The 20,424-nt window shown below is 36.9% G+C and overlaps 2 protein-coding genes and 1 long non-coding RNA gene across 3 annotated transcripts; all 3 read left to right on the top strand.

The window, feature by feature from the left end:
• Positions 1-2,838: 2,838 nt before the first annotated feature.
• Positions 2,839-3,339, top strand: LOC109581139 (uncharacterized). Its single transcript, XR_002184530.1, has 2 exons — positions 2,839-3,090; positions 3,134-3,339. It is a non-coding gene; the product is annotated as an uncharacterized LOC109581139 (long non-coding RNA).
• A 572-nt stretch (positions 3,340-3,911) lies between these two features.
• On the top strand, positions 3,912-5,677 carry LOC100638975 (uncharacterized). The gene is made up of 2 exons (XM_011404799.1): positions 3,912-5,008; positions 5,080-5,677. Exons 1-2 carry the CDS (start codon positions 3,912-3,914, stop codon positions 5,675-5,677), a joined length of 1,695 nt encoding a protein of 564 aa, XP_011403101.1.
• An 807-nt stretch (positions 5,678-6,484) lies between these two features.
• On the top strand, positions 6,485-9,296 carry LOC105311850 (uncharacterized). Its single transcript, XM_011404798.2, is given in 6 exon segments — positions 6,485-7,019; positions 7,278-7,430; positions 7,482-7,579; positions 7,627-7,852; positions 7,904-8,326; positions 8,329-9,296. Coding segments are annotated over 6 exon segments (2,403 nt in total).
• Positions 9,297-20,424: the final 11,128 nt, after the last annotated feature.

Genomic DNA, 20,424 nt, shown 5'->3' with positions numbered 1-20,424 from the left:
ATCAAAAAGATACTGCACAACAGCATACTGAACTGTCTGTTCACTACTATCAATGACATAGGAAATACGTCTCTGAAATTCAGGTGTCGCTTTATGATGATGATACATACGAACCAAAGTGAAGATATTATCTTCCTTAGAATCAAGGTGCTCATCAACTGGTGATACTTTAATAACTTCTGACGTATCTGAATCACGTTCAACAATATACTTCCTGTGAGGCTTCCCACCATGACACCACACACCATTATCATCAGCACGTAAGTCATCAATACATCTAATACTAGTAAGATCGACGACAAACACACTACTATATGTTACTGATGTAGGCTTTCTCTGGCAAATGCGATCAGCTGGTATTTTACCAAGCATTAACATAAATAACTGATTGACATTTTGTCCTAAAAGTGGTCGAGCAAGAACTGGTAGGAACCTTGCAGTAGTGTCGTGATAGTCATCATCATTAACATTAGGAATAATCTGTTTAAGGACATCAGTAGGACTCTCCTCGATCTTTGGCTTCACAGGAGAAAAAACAAGACTTTCCAAAGATTCGCTATCACTTGAAGAGTTACTACTGCAAGAATCATTTGTCAAGTCAATAAAACTCGAAAACGCCTCCTATAATTAAAAGAGGTGTGGTCAGTATTAAAATCTGGCAATCAGCCGTACTGACTTTCTCTTCTCCTCGAGCTTGACTAAATAGTCTCCTTTTAGCTTTTGGTCCTTGCTTATGTCTGAGAAGCCTAAGAATTTGAGACATAGAGGGTAGAAGCTAGATAAACACCACCGAGGACACCAACAAACTCAGTACTTGATGAGCAATTGAGCATGCGCACTGAGTCTGATTGAGTCTGATAATCTGATTCCGTTTCGTTTCCGTATTTCTCCGTTTCGTTTCATTTCCGTGTTTCTTTGGTTTCTATTCCGGCTTTTATCAGTTGCCTTACAAATGTACATGTGTACTAGTGATGTCTTTTTGTTCAATATATGTCTTAAAATAGGAGAAATTATTAGCGAATTGGAAGAAGATAGGAAGTTAAATTATTTCCTCTACCCAATACACTAAATGTTATGCAAATGTAAGAATATTATCTCACTTTATCCAGAAAAGTATGAACTATGAATCACTTTATCCAGGAACATACCTCAATGCTACATTATGCAATAGTCAATCACAATAATGGCAAATATATTCTGTATATGTATAATAATTACGTATTAATGGAATATTTGATCAGGGGTATGTCACAGTGATGTACTGTATATGTAATATTTACAGAAAGAAGTGCAAATCACTTGTTTTCACTAAATGATCAAGAAATGCAGTCACAAAATTTTTTTATTAAATTATGACTTGCACATGTACCTGTAGGCAGCTAAATCATTTTCAAATGCCCTTCCAACAAGTGAGTCTTTAATGTACAAAACATGCATTTATGACAAGGATTATCAAATAATGCAAGATGGACATTTTTTCAGGAGTTGATCACACAAAGTGAAGATAGTACAAAAGTGAAAGCAAATGATGTGATTTACCAAGGTAGGGAACCACATGTAACGTGTGTCCATGAGCATTCTGTTTCAGATAAGATGGATGCGTTTAATGTATGTGGACACTAGGTGACATTCAATATCTTCTAGAAGGGAAAGGGACACTGACAACTTAAGCATTATATATGTATCTTTGTTTCTGTGACTTTGATGATAATTCAGCAATAACAGCAAAACTGATTATTATAGTGAAGTAAATACATTATGGGCATGAAACATAATGTATTGTACATTATTTACATACAACTATAGGGCATAAAAATATAGAAAGGTGGTTTATAGTGGGACATGAAAAACTGGAAAGGTCCACTGGTACAATAATGGGAAAATAATGGAAGAAGCTGTAAGTAAGAATTTTATGTTACACATAATATGATGTAAAATTAGATTGACTGTGATAGTACTGAGGATTTGATATTAAATTTGTGCAAGGTAAAGTACATGTACATGTTCCTTAAAACATTGTTATTACAAATTTATAATGCAGAAAAGGAGAATATACCAACCTCTAACAAATCAAAAAATAAAGAAATGTATTCTTAAGAGTATATGAAATTTTCTAACATTTAATGTAATTTATAATATATCTAAGCTATGAGTTGTCATTTGAAGCTAATAATGTGACAATCAAACACGGTCCAAAAACCAACAGATATTTGGTGCAAAACAATGAGAGAAAGTTACTTTAAGTACATCGTATCTGCATAGGATTGATCGCTTATTTACTCAGCATTTGAAGAATTGGATAAGTTAATCGATGAACAAAGTATGCTCCTATTGATATAATAATAATAATAATAAATGCACCAAAAAAAATTAATTTTCTAGCTAAAAGAAACGTAAGTGACACCTAAGTACCTATATTCATCACCATCCAAAGCAAAATGATAAAGATTTGTTTGATTTAAGCAGTCATTGTGGCAATAAATGTTATGTAAACAATTTTCTGGCACTGGATAGATCGCAATGTGATGAGTATGTCTTACAAACTTGCAAATACATCTACAAGTACATGTCATATTATGTTCTTTATTTCATTACACAGGATATGTTTATTTAGCAGAGAGTACAATTAATGAAGCTTACCTCTCTTTCTTACACTTTTATAGTTATTCATAGACGATTGGCTGTATGATCATGCTTTTATTCAAAGTCATTATTGTAGTGAACCTATCTTTACTACACTTTGTAGTTCTTCATCTTACACACAGATTAAATGGGTGTTATTACTGGGTGCAGAGAGAGCCTTTTTGACTCTAAGAAGAGGTTAGTTTTATCATTACTGTGTGTATAGTAACTTACCATTATTGAGTAGTAGAACCCTGCAGAGAATATGAAGAAAGGTATAGTTAGAGAGGGAGTATGTTATTATGTGTATTGTTCTTTATGTAGTGAGTAGTACCCTGTATACTGTGGTACTTGTAGTCGTTACACTGTGTGGGAGAGACAATACATGTAGTGAGTAGTACCCTGTAGACAGTATGTGTGAGACAGAACTGCTTTTGCTACTTCTACGGCCTTGCAAATGAGAAACGAGTAAACAAACCTAAATGTACTACTTAGTTACATTATCCTGTAGAAAATACTAGAATTGGAGGAAATAGAATCTGAATGCATGAGACGTAGTTCCTGGAATTTTGAAAAACCAGTTAAGAAGTAGAAAGATCGCTGAAAATGAAAGCAGTTCTCAAATGGAATGTAACTAACAAATTTGCAGCTAATTGTTGTTAATGGAAAGTATAATTAAAATGTTCTATTTCAATATAATAGATTCTCTTAGTGCTATATGATTACTACCTTGACTTCTTGTGTTAGAGAAAGTTAGTTGATGTCATGTACATGTAGCTATAATTTTTTGACTGTTTTATCATAGATTGGCTAGTGTTGAGAATTGAATAATTTATTTCTCTCATTATTATTCATTATTATTATGATTAATTTGTACTGAGTATGCTCTGTTGTGTGCATGTGATTTGTTCCTATTGTTAAGAAAGAAAGAAGTTTAAGAGAAAGAATCCGAGAATAAGCAGCGTCTATAGAGCGCAACATACTCACTGCCAGCTAGAGTTTCCTACATGGTCCACCACAGAAGGATACAGACTGTGAGGGTCAGTACTAGTCACGATTGAAGAGAATTGGCGGTGCTACAGTACTCTACTACTACATCGGGACGGCGTGAGTCGAGCTATCTTTGAGCAGCATTTACACAGCAGTAGAAGAGGCCCATTTTGAGTTGGTAGTGAGTCATTTTGTTGATGCTAGTAATCTAGTAGTGGTATTTCAGCTTATTTCTTGTTTTCTTAATTTTTTCAATTTTCATAATAATTTTACTTGTCACGTGACCATACTAATTAAATATGGCGTCTAGCTTAGCTCACATTAAAAGTGTGAGAGTGGATCACAGAGGAGCAGCGACAAAGAAAATAGCTGATCTTGAGGCAGCTTTGGGAGCTACTCCAATTGATATTGACATCTTTAAACTGATGAGAGCTGTGCTGCAGGAAAAGCTGGAAGTACTCAAGAGATTGAGTGAGGATATCATTGCTTTACTTACTGATGAAGGTGAGATCATAACAGAAGTGGAGACAGCAGAACTCATAAGCGACTCTATTAGAGAATCCCTCCTTAAAATACAGAAGGTCATTGGCACTATGGAGACTGCAACTCCTACTCGTCCTTCCACTTACCGAAGCAGTTCACGAAGTACTACAGAGAGCATCTCAAGGGTAAGGCTACCAGAAATAATTCTACGTCCTTTCGATGCAAATTATGCGAATTGGCTCACCTTCTGGGATACATACAAAGCATCTATTCATGACAATACTGATATTTCTGATGTGGTCAAGTTCACTTACATCTTATCACTATTACGAGGCTCAGCCAGGGAGGCTGTAGCTGGTCTGTCTTTGACATTAGCTAACTACAAGGAAGCTGTTGATATCTTATGCAAGAGGTTTGGTGATCAGACACAAATGAAAGCAAGGCACATGGATGCACTGATGAGTCTAGAACCGGTAATGAGTATTCAGAACCTCCCATCATTGAGACGTCTTTATGACACAGTAGAAACACATATCCGAGGTCTTAAAACTCTTGGTGTTAGTCCGGAATCGTATAGAGTACTCTTATCCTTGGTAATTATGAAGAAGCTACTTCAAGATTTGAGGATTGTTATTACTCGAAAGATCACTGATAATCAGTGGAATCTCGACTCTATTCTTGAAGCAGTCCTGGATGAAATTGATGCAAGGGAACAGGCTAGTATATCATCAGTCAACCGGACCAAGCAGGATAGGGATTTACCCACAGGCACTGCCCTACCCACAAATACTCAATCAGATGCTAATTCACATTCCAATGGCAGTTCATCTTGCAGCTACTGTAATGAGTCCCATAATTCTACTCAATGTCAGACAGTGTCTTCAGTGGAGGATAGAAAACGAATCCTTAGAAAGCAAGGTAGATGTTTCAACTGCCTTAGAAAGGGCACTTAGGGAAGGACTGTAAATTCCAATCATTTTGCAGAGAGTGTAAGGGCAGACATCACACAAGCATCTGCCACAAGACACAAGGCTCACCTGAACAGACGAATTCTGTAAATCTTCAGGTGAACACATCAGTACTCAATCCAGATGCCCCTCCCTTTTTTCCTCCCTCTTATATTCCTACTGAGTCTGAATCTTCTCATTCCTCTACTCTTAACATTGAGAATGATCACAATATACTACTGCAGACTGCACATGCTATAGTGTTCAATCCTAATAATCATGATGATAACACAGAAGTTAGGATTATTCTTGATTGTGGTAGTCAATGTTCATACATCACCAATAGTCTTAAGGAAAGGCTTCACATCAAACCAGATGGTAGAAGAGCCATGCTAATGTCTACATTTCGCTCTGCCAAGGAGAGTAATCAGCTGTGTTATCTTGTAAGGATTGGTGTGTGTACTAATGGGTCTGAAATGGAGTTAAGATTATTGTCAGTACCACATATATGTGGACCAATATCAGGTGTACCAGTTGAAGTTTGTAGAGAACGATATGAGCACATTACAGACCTAGATTTGGCAGACACTTCACAAGGAAAGCCTGAAATATTAATTGGCTCAGACTACTGTTAGAAACTGGTTACGGGAGAGAGGATTCAAGGTAATTGAGGACCTGTTGCTATATATACTGAATTGGGTTGGATTTTATCTGGTCCAGTCTCCTCCTATAATCAACACTGTACCAATCTTATCACACGTAATGAGAGTAGACTCCGGTCCAACATTGAAGGATCTAGATAAGAGACTCAGGTTGTTCTGGTGGGACCTAGAGTCACTGTGAATTACTGATACTGAGGATGCGGTTCATGAGCAATAAAGTTCCATTGTTGTATTACGTGATGGTCGCTATGAGGTATCACTCCCATGGAGAGATTCCTGTGTATTCATTCCAGATAACTTACAGCTCTGTAAGTCAAGACTGCACAGCCTACTTAAACGATTCAAGCAGACTCCAGACACAGTAAAGGAGTATGACAACATTATCCAGCAACAACTAAACAATGAAATAGTTGAAGTTGTACAGAATTCACCTACTCAGATTCAACGATTGCTTATATACTGGTCCAAAATTCAGCCAACGAATATTTGATATACTCCTCCGTTTTCAATGTCATCAAGTAGCCTTAACTGCAGATATTGAAAAGGCCTTTCTTATGATCTCAGTCTCAGAGAGAGACCGTGATGTATTACGCCTTTTATGGGTGAAGGATCCCACTGAGGATTCATATGATTATTTGGTACTTAGATTTGCAAGGGTTGTGTTTGGGGTATCTTGTAGCCCTTTTCTATTGAATGCTACAGTTGAACACCATTTAGAGCTCCATCAAGAGTCACATAAATCTTTAGTCAATAAGCTAAAGAAATCATTTTATGTAGATTATGTTATCACGGGAGGAAGAAGCATACTCACTGTACCAAGAATCCAAGAAATTCATGAAGGGTGGATTCAATTTATGCAAGATTACTTCTAATAATGCCTCTTTAAGAGAGAGGATTGCTACTAATGAAGGTGTTGCTCCAACCACACAACTTACCGATAACACTTACACTGAAGCAACACTTGGGAAAACACAGACAAGTTTTACAGGTGAAAGAAAGGTTTTAGGTGTGATTTGGGATATCCACCTTGATGAAATGGTATTTGACTTAAGTAGAGTGGCAGACATGGCTCCTGAGACAGGACTGACTATGAGGCATGCTGTGAGCGTGTCTGGTAGGTTTTTTTATCCTCTTGGGGTCATAACTCCTGTCACTGTCACTTCCAAGGTCCTGATTCAGGAGTTGTGTAAAGCAGGAGTGGGGTGGGACGAACCCATTGAGGGTAAACTATTAGAGAGATGGCTGTCGCTCATGTGTGAACTGAGGGATTGCCAGCCCTTCAGAGTTCCAATCTGCTACTGTTTGTCACTAGAAGGTACAGGAATTTATAAGCTTCATTGATTCTGTGATGGATCCACTGTTGCTTATGCAGCAGTTATATATTTAGTTATTAGGAGTCTTAAGACTTGCATAGTGAGAATGATTGCTTCTAAGAGCAGGGTTGCTCCAATCCAACAGCAAACCATTCCCTGACTGGAGCTGTTGGGAGCTCTTTTGCTTGCACGACTTATGAAATCAGTACTCAACAACCTAGAATTGAATATTGTTATCAAAGATGTTACTTGCCATACAGATTCAAAGAATACACTTTATTGGATACAGGGTCTTAATCGTGACTGGAAACTGTTTGTCCAGAACCGTGTGTCAGACATACGGTGTCTGACAAATGCTGAGAGCTGGAAACACTGTCCTGGGAATCAAAACCCAGTGGACATACCCTCGAGAGGTTTGAATCCTTTTGAATTATTGCACAATAATCTCTGGTGGCATGGTCCAGGTTGGATAAGGCTTGATGATTGTCCTAATCTAAATTTCTCTGAAGTACCAAAAGGTAGTCTGGTAGAGTTGAAAGCTGAAGTTCAGCACACTCTTAAAGTTAATACTTCAACTAATAATACTGATTTAATATTATGGATATTAAGAATTATAGCACACTTGATCGATTGTTACGTGTCACAATGGTGATACTTATGTTTATTGATAGATTGAAAATGAAATATGATGATGAGATGCATTACTTGAATAGATCAGAAAGATTATGGTTAAAGGAAGTGCAAAGCACTCTAATTGATGATAACAAACAGTTGAAGAAACAACTAGATCTCTTCAGGGACGATACATGTATTTGGAGGTGTGGTGGCAGACTTGGTGAAACCAATTTTGCATATTCCACCAAATACTCTCTAATCCTACCTTGAGATCATCACTACTCACTGCTAGTTGTTAAACAAGCCCACAGCCATGTTCTACACAGTGGTGTAAAACAGACTCTGACAGAAGTCAGATCAAAGTATTGGCTTATTAAGGGCAGAATGTTTGTGAAGAAGGTAATTGCAAGGTGTGTTGTTTGCAGGAGACAAGAAGGTCTGGCCTACAAGGCCCCACCTCCTTCACCTCTTCCCTCATTTCGAGTGAATGAACAACCTCCTTTTACACACACGGGTGTGGATTATGCTTGTCCCCTGTATGTTAGACCAGACCGCCCTGTGGGATCCAAGTCCAGCCAGAAGGTTTGAATCTGTCTCTATACATGTTGTATAACTAGGGGGGTTCATATAGATATTGTACCTAACCTCTCTTGCCCCTCTTTTCTTAGGTCATTTCGTCGTTTTACAGCTCATAAACCCCCAATCTAATGATTTCTGATAACGGATCTACTTTCGTTTCCAATGCCAAGACAATTCACAAAATTGTTACTGATCCGTCTATTGCAAAGTATATGCGTGAATCTCGTGTGGATTGGCGATTCAACATTGAGAAGGCACCTTGGTGGGGTGGTATCTTTGAGAGGATGATAGGGCTAACAAAGAGATGTTTGCGAAAGATAATTGGAAGATCGAAACTGACATATGATGAACTGTTAACTGCAGCCACTGAAGTAGAATTAATTCTCAATTCTTGCCCACTCACATTTGTGTCCTCTAATGATAAAGAAGAGCCACTAACCCCATCACACTTAACTGTTGGTAGACGACTACCCAATCTCCCTGATGAGCTATGCTATTGTAGAGTAGAAGTAGAGTTCACAAATGACGTTTCACCGTTATTATTCAATCGCAGGTCAAGATATCTTCACAATGTAATGAACAAATTTTGGACCAAATGGAGAACTGAATATTTGCTGAATCTTCGAGAGAGGTATCATAGTGGTCACAAGAAATCGAGTCAAAAGATAATCAAGATTGGAGATGTTGTTGTCCATAGTGATGAACTGCCACGTAGTTTTTGGAGACTTGGTAGAGTTATGGACGTGATCACAGGCGCTGATGGTAATGTGAGTGGTGGAGTTGTTAAAGTATTATCTGGAGAGAAGCATTCTATGTTAGTGAGACGCCCCATTCAGAAATTAATTCCATTGAAAATTGATGATGATTTGAGTGGGAACAATGGCACTACCTTTGATGAACTACTGGATGTTAGTATTGATAATCAAGAGTCTACTGCTAATGAGAACACTGTTAATTCCCCAAGAGATAGTCAGCAAGATGATTTCACAGCTGTTAATGATTCTAATACTCAGTCTCCACCCAAGGGACGTCCTATAAGAGCAGCTGCTATTGAGGCACGCGATAAGATCTATGCAAGAATGTGAGCACTAACACTAAACTTAGTTATGTATTCATTATTATTGATGTATATTTTCTTATTACATGTACAATGTTGTGATATGTTATGTATATTGACTGACCACTGCAGTCAATGTGGTGGAGTGTTGAGAATTGAATAATTTATTTCTCTCATTATTATTTATTATTGTTATGATTAATTTGTACTGAGCATGCTCTGTTGTGTGCATGTGATTTGTTCCTATTGTTGAGAAAGAAAGAAGTTTAAGAGAAAGAATCCAAGAATAAGCAGTGTCTATAAAGCGCAACATACTCACTGCCAGCTAGAGTTCCCTACAGCTAGAGGCAAGGACAACCTCAGCCTGACATGTGTTAATCATTTGATTGTTGACTTTGAGTTGGGGGACTACTGTTTGTTATCCATTGTACCTGTAGAATGGACACAATGCAGTATCAGTAAGCCTTTTCTAATACATGTACATGTAACACCGTATGGCTGGTAATTTTTGTGGGTCCTATATTTCGCGAAATCTACTAAAAATCCAATTCGCGGATTATAATTTTGTGACTTCTGCCACGTGTACCATGCAGGTACCGTATTAAATTGATTTTCGTGAATCAGTAAGGAATCTGCAAAATCCATGAACTTTGCAACCCACAAAATTACCAGCTATACGGTAATGTCTGTCTTTAAATTATAAATACCACAACTTTAAAGGAAACAAAAAGGTGTACAACTTGTGCTGCTTTCAAATTATTACCATGCACTGTTTATCAATTGTGCATTGAACTTAAAATATTTTTTAAATATTTGTGCATAACTTTTGATTCTTTAGGCACTTAGCTCTAGTAATTAGGTAATTTTATCACCCTTTTCTCATTCCAGACTCGGTTGCAATGGAAGGTGATGTTTTCGTTTGCCTGGTGTATGGCAGCTTAAGTGAAGCATGGATTTCAACAAATAAGCGAGTGGGAAACTTGCCATTATTGATTCGACCAGATAGCACTGCTATTTTTCCATTACTAAATGCAGTTTTGTTTTTATTGATAATTCTTTTTATTGTGGCTTTTGCGAGAAAGTCACAGAATTAATGTTGTGCTATGAATATAATATTGCATTAATGAATATTATTAAAGTCTCCATGAATAATTATGATTAATATTGTTATGAATTAAAGTTGATGTAGCTTATGAATAATTTTGTGTCACATGATTAAGTGAGATACAGGAAGAAAGTACGCCAACTTTGCATGCAGTTAATTTGAGTAGGTGCAGCTATAAGCCTATAGTTTACTGTTGACTGTTCACTTCCTCAGGGTTCAACTGTTTATCGCTGTTTTATCCAAGTTACTTTTGTTAGACCTTGTTTAATAATTGAGGTAAAATTGAATGTGTTTAACAAAGATGTATGATGTATCTATACAAGATGCCTAAGACATGAGATAAGACAAGAAAAGTTGACTGGAGGACCCTAAGAAAAGAAATATTTCATCATTTTGGAAAGAAAAGTTGGGAAAAGGTGTGATTTCATGTAACTCTGTGTTAGTTAAGCATAGCTAGTGGTATAGAAGAGTTGCAGGGGAGTTACACATAATTAAGGAGAGCAGTACCCTTGCCTATACACCTATGGTGTGTGCGAGGGCAATAACGAGAGTTGTGGCTCATTCTCAATCATCTTCAGTGGAATTGAACGGAAAGTCCTGTTATGAGATGAAGTAGTACTATTAATAACAAGCCAAACAGCTATTATACTTATTACATGACTCCAGAATGGATAGATTTTTTGTAAGTTGTAGCACCAATTCACTTGCTGCTACAGTTAAGTATTTGGTTGCTTTATACTTGTATATCTATGATAAAATAATTGCCATCAGCTGTTTTGCAAATGTTTTTGAAGCTTTTGTGTAACTTGGGGTGTGTCTGTTTCTTACGATCCGTAGAGTATGTCATTAAATTTTTAAAAAACATGATCATAGAGGGAAAAAATAGTGTTCAAATGCACTATTTCCTTCCTACATAATGGTGTCACTAGGCACAATTACACACATATACAATTTGACCTATCTATGTAGGCAGAAATTAGTACCACGCACTATTTTGTCCCTACAATACTATAGGGTGCCTGCTGCACTACTTTGTTCCTACAATACTTAAGGGAACAATTAATGCTTGCTGCACTATTTTGTCCCTATAATACTATAGGGAAGAATTAGTGCCTTCTGCATTATTTGTCTATAGGGTAAAATTAGTGCTTCCACCACTATTTTGTCCCTACAATACAATAGGGAAGAAAAAGTGCCTTGTGCACTGTTTTTCATAATGCAACAGCACTTTGTTTCCCTCATATACTGTAGTGGAAAATTTTGGAAGGAATTCAAGTTAGTAAACTTGGCCTTTCAATAGCGAAACTCCAAAATAAAATCCACCACTTCAAGCCATTATATGCATGCTCAATGGTATGTGGCCACAAATTTGGCAATTACCAAAATTTAGCAAATTGCCAAATTTAACTCCCTCCAAAATTTCCTGCTATATGGGATAGCTACACATGCAGTGCATCATTTATCTGGTCACCTTTAACATTCTGCCATGCATTTTGCAAGTACAATAAACTACATAGACCAATACAATAACTTTGAACATTAAATAATATCTATAGAGTACATTTGTTAACTTGTTTTTAACAATCAAGGTAGTTGGGTAACATATTCTGATACATGGTGTCTTGATTTTCATATCGTAGGTGGGAATGGCATGTAAAATCTGTATTTGACACATTCAATCATGTGTTGCCTCATGTGTGACTGATCGAATATACTGTTAACAGGATCATCTCCATAAAGAATAGATACTGCGTATGCTACTGCAAAACAGGCACAATCCTTATCACCTTTTTGCTTTACCAACCATGGTACTTCTACCATAGCAGATTCATGGAGGGCAATAAGCTGCTTCTGATCTTCATCATACTACAACTCCCGACTTATTTTATGACACAAAAAGTTGTTGGCTTCACAAACTTTGCAAGAAAGAAATTAAACTTGGAATCATTAGGTAGTGTCAGCTATATGATAATTATGTGGAAACTTCAAGCCTTCAAGACCTTCAGTTGCAAAGTTTGAGCTAAATAATTAAATTTTGTTCCCCAGCTTACCTTAAAGCTCCAGCATCCTTGAAAAAAAAACACCAGACTGAAATTCAATGTATAACAATAAAAAACAACACAGTAAAATAAAGGAAGGTAAGTTTCAATAACACTTGTACCAGCTTGCTTTAATCAAGCTTCGTGACACATTAATCATAGTAATGGACTCAAACTTTTTCAACTATCACATTTTATAGATAAATAAGAGTCTACATACAAACAAACAATACAAGCATGCGAGTACCTTAAATCCATTTGCTAGAAAAGTGTTGTTTAGCCATTTGAGGTAGAGGACTAGCTTTTGCTACCTGTAGCTGACAGGTATCGTGTTTATTGGTCTTTTAACTGGATTCACTGATGTTTTTCAGTCTATGGCAGGTACTATTAGTGAGATAATTATTGCTCAGGCGAAAGAAAAAAAGAGAGAATCCTCCATTTTGAGTCAGTGGCATGAACCTCCTCCCCTATTAGGGGTTAGGCTTAGGGGTAGGAGGTCATTGCCTAAAGTCTGAGCATGCGCAGTGAATCCAGTGATCAGTCACTTGACCTGAGGCAGGCGACAAGATAAGAAGCGCAGCAAATTGCACCTGTATTTTCATAGCGGTAAGTTAAAAGATAAGTAGCTACTGTTACTTATGCATTGATAGAATCAGCTGTGTGGTCAGCTAATATACTCGGAGGTGAAATTAGTGAAGCTTACTCAGCGGTGAAATCAGTGAAGCATTGCTTTGGACAGGTAAGGGATTTGTCTTTACTCATTGGGGTGGATTGTGTCGTGGTAGGAGTTTATTGGCGTCGCGTACGCGAGGTATAGGCAGTTGTTGTGTCTGTCCATAGATATATGACTGTTAGAGGGAATGGAGACTGGTCATGTGAGTGCATTACTACTACACTCACCATCCGCGTTTGTGTTAAATATTCATGGTCATGCCTTTTCTTTGACCTTGTGCTATTTCAATGGAGGAAGAAAAGAACCAACAGTTCATTTTTGTGGGAATATTGTATTAGTTTTGAAGCTTAATTCAGACAGGTAAGGTATTGAGAAGTTAGGTAAAGGTTTAAAGTAGTTGACTGGGTCCTTTATAAGTGCCTACAGATGTAGATACTGCAACAGTAGAGCCTAAAGGGTATTTTCCACTTGTTGACTTTGTGGGACTGAACCAGCTTACTAGAATCATGAATGGTTGTAAGACTTTTATTAATGGAGAGCTACTATGATGAAATATTTGGCAATGTCAGTTTTAAGTTGATGTAACATTTATTTTGGTATTTATAGGTCTGCAAATGGAAGAATAAAACTAATGTTTTTGTGTAAAAGAATCATGAATATAAGAGATATGATGCTTCAAAGGCACTTATAGAACACAAATTTTAATTATCTGTCAATATCATTATCTATTGCAGTATTGAATGCTTATTTGTAGACCTTATAGCATTTTGAGTAGTTTCTTGTAAGGATCATGATAGCTGCCATTGTGAAAGGGGTGTGACTTAAGGCAAACACGGATGGTAGGCACTAATTGTTTGATTGCCAAGAGTCTCCAATCCCTCTAACAGTCGTATATCTATGTTCTGTCTGTCTGTCATTCATTCTGTACAAATGACTTTTGTCTTCAATAAACAATAACTTTAGCACAGTGTGTTCCAAGCTCCTAAATCTTTCTTTGTGAGCTGAAAAAGTCTATCTTAACTGTTTAGTGTTGCTGAAATATAAGCACTAGGTTCAGAAGCTTTAAAGTAAGAAAATCGATTAGTTGGCCCATTTACCGTTGTGTTGGCACATTAGAGATAGCTGGTAGTATTTTCCAGTACATTAGAGCATGGCCTTCAATAAATATGAACAGAATTCTCTAAATCTTACTTGATGAAGAGTTATGCTTGCTCGAATTAATCGAGGTCACAACTTTGTAAAGCGCTAGAGCGACAACTACAAGGCTACAAGAATATAAAAAATAAAAAAAAACAAGACTGAGTAGGATTTTAGAACAAGTTCTTATAAAGTAATGAAAACAAGAGCAAGTAGTAGGATTCTGAATGACTGAATATCCACAGCAACGAAAATCCAAAATGAAAATTCTACTCTCGTGACGCAAAATCTACTCTACATTGCATTTTTAATGTTAGTATGTTAGTAATTATTGATCATCTTGTAATGTAGAATAGAATTTGCATCACGAGAGTAGAATTTTCATTTTGGATTTTCATTTCTATGGATATTCAGTCACTCAAAATCCTACTTGCTCTTGTTTTCATTACTTTTTTACAAACTTGTTCTAGGATCCTACTCAATTTTTTTTTTTTTAATATTACATTTTTGTTTGTGTTAATTTTTTTATTATATTTGTAATATTTCTTGATTTTCTTCTCATGGTATTCATTTTTGTGGAAAGTTATGCTAAAGAATTTTATATTGATCAGTGTTTAATGAAAGCATAATTTAATAGTAGTCTTGAGAAGAGTCCTTCAAAAAGCAGTGAGATTATGCATCTTCCTTGCTACCTTGTCCTGTGTTGTTCCTGTATGATCATTGCTTCACATAATTCTTTGTATTTTTAAAATACAATTAATCATTTATTAAAATTAATATCCAAGACTAAATACCTTCTTTTACAATGGAACTGGATGCCTGGAACCTCCACTAAGTATTGCACTTGATCCAATCATAACTAGATAAAAAATTGCTAGCTTTTCGCAGTTCTGAGTTCTGAGCCTGCGCGACAACACCAAAATTTTGGAGTACATGTTTCTATTAATTAACAACTTGGCGGAATGAGGTAAGCTGTGACTGAACCAGCAGTCACAGTATTCTCCCTTTCTTGGGGAATGACCTGATGCGACATGGACCTGCGCATAGACTGTTGGAGTAGAATGGTGTAAGAATTAGTCTTGTAGAACCAACCAACAATGAGATACTCACAGACAACTGGATTGACAGAAGACAAAAAAAGTGGACTAAACAAAATGGCCGGTTTGCCAATTTTCAACTTTCTTTTTAGACAAGGTTTAGAGCCACAATAGTGGTACCAATGAAGTCCTCTGGTCAAGATAAGGTCGTCTAAGAAGTCTGGTAAGCATAGCAGATTTTTTTCCAGGTATATCAAGGCTGAAAATGCCGTAGCAGCCATTTTATTTTGAGGTAAATCCTACTTAGTAATGCTACCGCACTACTAATAGGCACTATAAAGTACCTATACTATCTCATATACATAAAGGCAACAACTTTCTGTCAGCAAGTTTATTATATAGGCGGTAGCCTATATGTAGGATTGAGGTTGATTTTTCAAGATGGCGGCCGTTTTTATGATTTTCAAACACTCATAACTCTTTTATCTTATGTTGTACAGCCTTATCAATGGCTTAGAAGAGCTCTCCTTCACTGAGCGATTCTTGTGGTACCTTTAAAGTGAACAGTAATGTAGCGGAAGGATTTCTGGAGAATAGGCCCAAATTCAAATTTCTACAAAATTCTTCAGACTTTTTCTTCTTCTTCTTTCATCTTCTTCAATCAACACGGAAGTCTTTTAAGCCACGGAACCGCTCGAGTTGGCTTTTACATCATTCCTTTGTGCTTCAGTCAAGGACTGGACATGTGGCATCAAAAAGAAGGAGAGACAGAGAACAGTGGAAAACAAATTCCAGCTGGAGCACCGCGTGGGTTTGTGGTTTGACGCCATTTTAATTTATGCGCACGTGATTAGCATGAATATGATTAACCTAACCTTTGTACAATTAACCTAACACTGAAAACAGAATGTAATTAATTAATTTAAGAAAAAAGAATGGAAACAAGTAAATAAAAAACATTAAAAATGGAAAAGTAGTAGGATTAAATTGTAAAAAAGTAAAGAAACAAGAGAATACTTGCAAACTGGTGATGTAAGAAATCCTACACCACTGCATGAAAGACATGGCTTCCACATCGTTATTGTGTAGTAGCCTGGTGGATAATTACAATGCAGTAAATGCTTTTAGGTAATATTCTTCATGCTGTGGTGTAGGATATCTTACATCGCCAGTTTGCAAGTACCCTCTTGTTTCTTTACTTTTTTACAAATTAATCCTACTACTTTTCCATTTTTAATGTTTTTTATTTACTTGTCATACATTGCTGAGTAGAAAAGAAAAAGTTGAGCTTCTTTCTCACATGGCCTTCTTGCTGCCATGAGTGCCATCATTGCAGTTGATGATGTAATGCCACACCTTTCAATCTATACATGCATGGGAGGAGCTGGAGCTGATTGCATATGCTGCTACTTTTGAAGGTAATCAAAAGCAATTGCAAATGCAGGAAGCTATATATTGCAGCAGACTCTCAAAGCTCTTTTAATGTTGATAATCAAACAGCTACTGCAGCGAGGCCACGCACCATCGGTCCCTCATATGATAACATGGTTACAAACCCCTGATTTTAATGAATGTCATTTGAATATCCCAATGAGAAACTAGACAAGAAAAACAATGATGACATTCTGTGAGGGATTAGGAAAGAGGTAAAGTGTGAGGGAAAGTTTATAGTATAGAACTCTGGAACTGGGAATTGGAAGAGATATGAGAAAAAGTGTGTGCCTCACTTACCTGCTGTAGCTCAACAGTTGCTAAAAAGTTCTGTTATAAGAAAGAACAGCTGCCTTTAATGTTGTAGATTCATCCCATTCCAAATTCTCACAAGCAGTAATTGTACCAGAAAGATAAAGTAATGATATTGTGAGGTGACTCTTTGTGATACTGAAATTATGAATTCTTCAGTTTATACTGTTGTGTATAAATGCATGTTGTGTTAATAGTAATTTCAGTGCTTGGGTGTCCTCTATAACAAGACATTAAACTTATGATTATGGGTGCTCACACTCACTCTCCCAGACTGATAGCATTTCTTATCTAATGTCTAAATTAGTGAGCTGAACAACTCCGGCGACTCACTGCTTGGATGTTTTTCTTTCTTGTGTACTCAGTCTGGCTACTAGCAGCTATTGGACGTGTGCTGTCACGAGACTTTGTTGTTGAAATTTAGATCATACTCTGACAAGTTATTGTCAGCTCTCTTGGCCTCAACGACTCCCTGTCTTTCTTGCTCATTTAGAGCCATCATCTTTGTCTTGTCTCCCATGGACCCACTGATGATACACTGTATTAAATACAGTGTTATTGCAACACCTGTAAGGGTGTCATGGCTATCCTTTAAATTTGACACAAGTTGTAGTGTTGTAGTAACACCCCTCTTTCAATAGAACAATACCAAGCTACATTGATTCAACACCCCAATAGTAAACAACACCCAAATTTGTGACACCCACGAGTGTATGCCAACACCTCAGTTTTAACAGTGTAGGCTCTCACACTCAGCAACATGTTACTCTCTACACTTCTACTGTACTTTTGTTCTCAGATGGCTACTGTCTGTTTTACATACAGTAGGCAACATGTTGCCAACAAAATTTGTGGTTACTTTGATCTTGTAAGCAGCATGTTGCTAGAAACGGAACAGCTTCTGGGAACATTTTGCTTACCAGATAAAAGTAACTACAAATGTTGCTAGCAAAATGTTGCCTAGTCTACATGGCAATCTCGTGGTTTACTCCAGGCAACATTTGTGGTTACTATGATCTTGTAAGCAACATGTTGCCAGAAATAGAAGGCTGTTCTATTTCTGGCAACATGTTGCGTACAAGATCAAAGTAACCATAAATTTTGCTGGCAACTGTTGCCTATGGGGGCTTTATGTCCTACACACCTTTCCTGGTGCACCTTGAGGTTCATTAGCATTTACTATAGCAATCACCAAATGAACTAGCACAGTTAACACCTTTAGAGGCTACATTTACACCTCAAGGAAAGAATGCAATCCGATACATGTAGTTTTGTGCCAGTTGTATGCTTCGGTTTACACTGAAACAAATGAAAACATGTAGAACTCTATGAAAAGAAAAATGGTGTTCAAAGTGTATCATTTTAAACTTAGCCTTAAAAACAGATGTGCTTTGCGTTGCTTTGTAAACGCAGCCATTTTCTCTCACTCCTCCTTTCTCCTGTTTCCTAATGTCCTACTCATTCATCATTAGTACTTGCAACAACCATTGTCTCCTCTATTTATGATATTGTGTCCTAGCAGTTAACAGAAGACACATTGCTGTCACTACTGGCAATGACACATCTACCCTGTTCAGTGGTTCTATGCCTACTACATGTACCTCACTGTCATGGAACGTGAAATTTGCTTTCCTCTTTAAACTCGACTGCTATTTATGGTCTACTCCTGCTTCATTTGGTTTGTATCGACTGTTCGTCTTGTAGGAGAGTACTATAGTGGGTTGACTCATTTCAAAGTAGAACTTATAACTTATTCATGATAAATTTTGTATATAAATATATGTTGTGTTTATTATAATAATATCAGTGTTTGGGTGTCAACTGCAATGTATAACAAGACCTTAACCTTTACTTATGGATCCAAACACAAACTCTTGCAGACTGATAGCGAATTTCTACATTATAATGGTATTGATGAAGCAAGTGTACACATACTTGACAGCAAGATGGTTGAGTCTGAATGAGTATGGAGAATTTTATTGCCCAAAGCAATCTTAATTTTTATTTGATTTGGCTGTTAAATGTTGCAAAATAGAGAAAGCAAATATACAAGTAATATACAGGATTCTAGTGAATTAAACGTGCGGAATAAAGCTTGAAATCAAAATTCAGGACATACATTTCCAGCATCACTTGCCATTTAATTTAGGTGGGTATAGAATATATTTGGGGCGAGCCTGAAATCGAGCCACTAAGGCGAGAAAACGTTTGTAGGGACCGTAGGATCGTCTAACTATTATTAATGTTAAATAGCCTATTTCATATTTATACTTTTTGAAAGCGGGTGTGGTCAATGAAATGAAATGGCACTTATGAAGCTATGCAGCAAACGGAAAGCAAGATAAGACAAAACTGCTGTCCAAAGACTTCTCTAGCAAAAAGAAAGGCTATAAAAGCAGATATAGAATCTTTTTTCTTGATATATATATATATATATATATATATATATATATATAGGACTCTGGTGAGGCAACTTAAGTGAGAAAGCTCTAGCTAGCTATCTGCATCATGACATCTATTCAGACTATTTTAGATGTTTCTTCCGTAGCAGGAAGCCTGGGTTAACAAAGAAGATGTACAATCATAGTCTATGGTACAATCTTCTTCAAATATGATTTGTTTAGTCACTGCTTCTAACTATAAGCAAGATATCTTTAATTGCTTTAGAGATTGCAAAAGTGATGGAGAAAATTTAAGGCAACAAGATCTACAGATTTGTGAAATTGCTTTGCTTGCTCTTTTCCTCATAGATCTGCATGTAGATCATACAGCACATATTCTATAGCTTGCTTAGGCTTGCCCCTTTAATGTTCTACATTCTAGTACCGCATCACTATGTTGAATTCACACCTCTTTAATTAATGTTCTACATTCTAGTACCGCGTTACTATGTTAAATTCACCCCTCTTCAAAATGACTGCTACGATTTTTGCAGCGTTGTTATACCAGGAAAACAAGCTCCTATGCCTACCAGACTTCTTATAGGACCTATCTTGACCAAGGGACTCCAATGGTACCACTAACGTGGCTCTAAACCTTGTCTGAGTGAAAAGTCAATAATCGGGAAAACAGCCGTTTTGTTCAGCCACCTTTTTCATCTTCATCTTCATCATCAAGAAAGTTTGTCCTGTCAATCCAGTTGCCGGTCTGTTTCTCAATATTGACTGGTGCTACAAGGATAAATCTTACACGATTTTGTCTTAACAATTTATGAGCAAGTCCATGTCCCATCAAATCATTCTTCTAGAAAGGAAAAAGTGATACTGTGACTGCTGGATCGTACCATCTTAAATGCACGCTACCATTTTCTTACATAAAGAGGCATGTGCTCCAAAATTTGGGTCAGGTTGCACATGCTGAGATCTTAAAGTCTAAGTGCTACAGGTGGAACAGCTCTTTTTGAAGCAGAGGTACCTGAACGC

This window comes from Amphimedon queenslandica, unplaced genomic scaffold, assembly GCF_000090795.2.
Source record: "Amphimedon queenslandica unplaced genomic scaffold, v1.1 AMPQUscaffold_13458, whole genome shotgun sequence".
Taxonomy (NCBI): domain Eukaryota; kingdom Metazoa; phylum Porifera; class Demospongiae; order Haplosclerida; family Niphatidae; genus Amphimedon; species Amphimedon queenslandica.
This window is presented reverse-complemented; position numbering and strand designations above follow the sequence as displayed.

Bases quoted from the DNA above. Each gene is read 5' to 3' on its own strand.
- LOC100638975 (XM_011404799.1), top strand. From the start codon at position 3,912: ATGGCGTCTAGCTTAGCTCACATTAAAAGTGTGAGAGTGGATCACAGA. The intron at 5,009-5,079 runs GCAAGGTAGATG...ATCATTTTGCAG, and splicing joins AGAAAACGAATCCTTAGAAA to AGAGTGTAAGGGCAGACATC.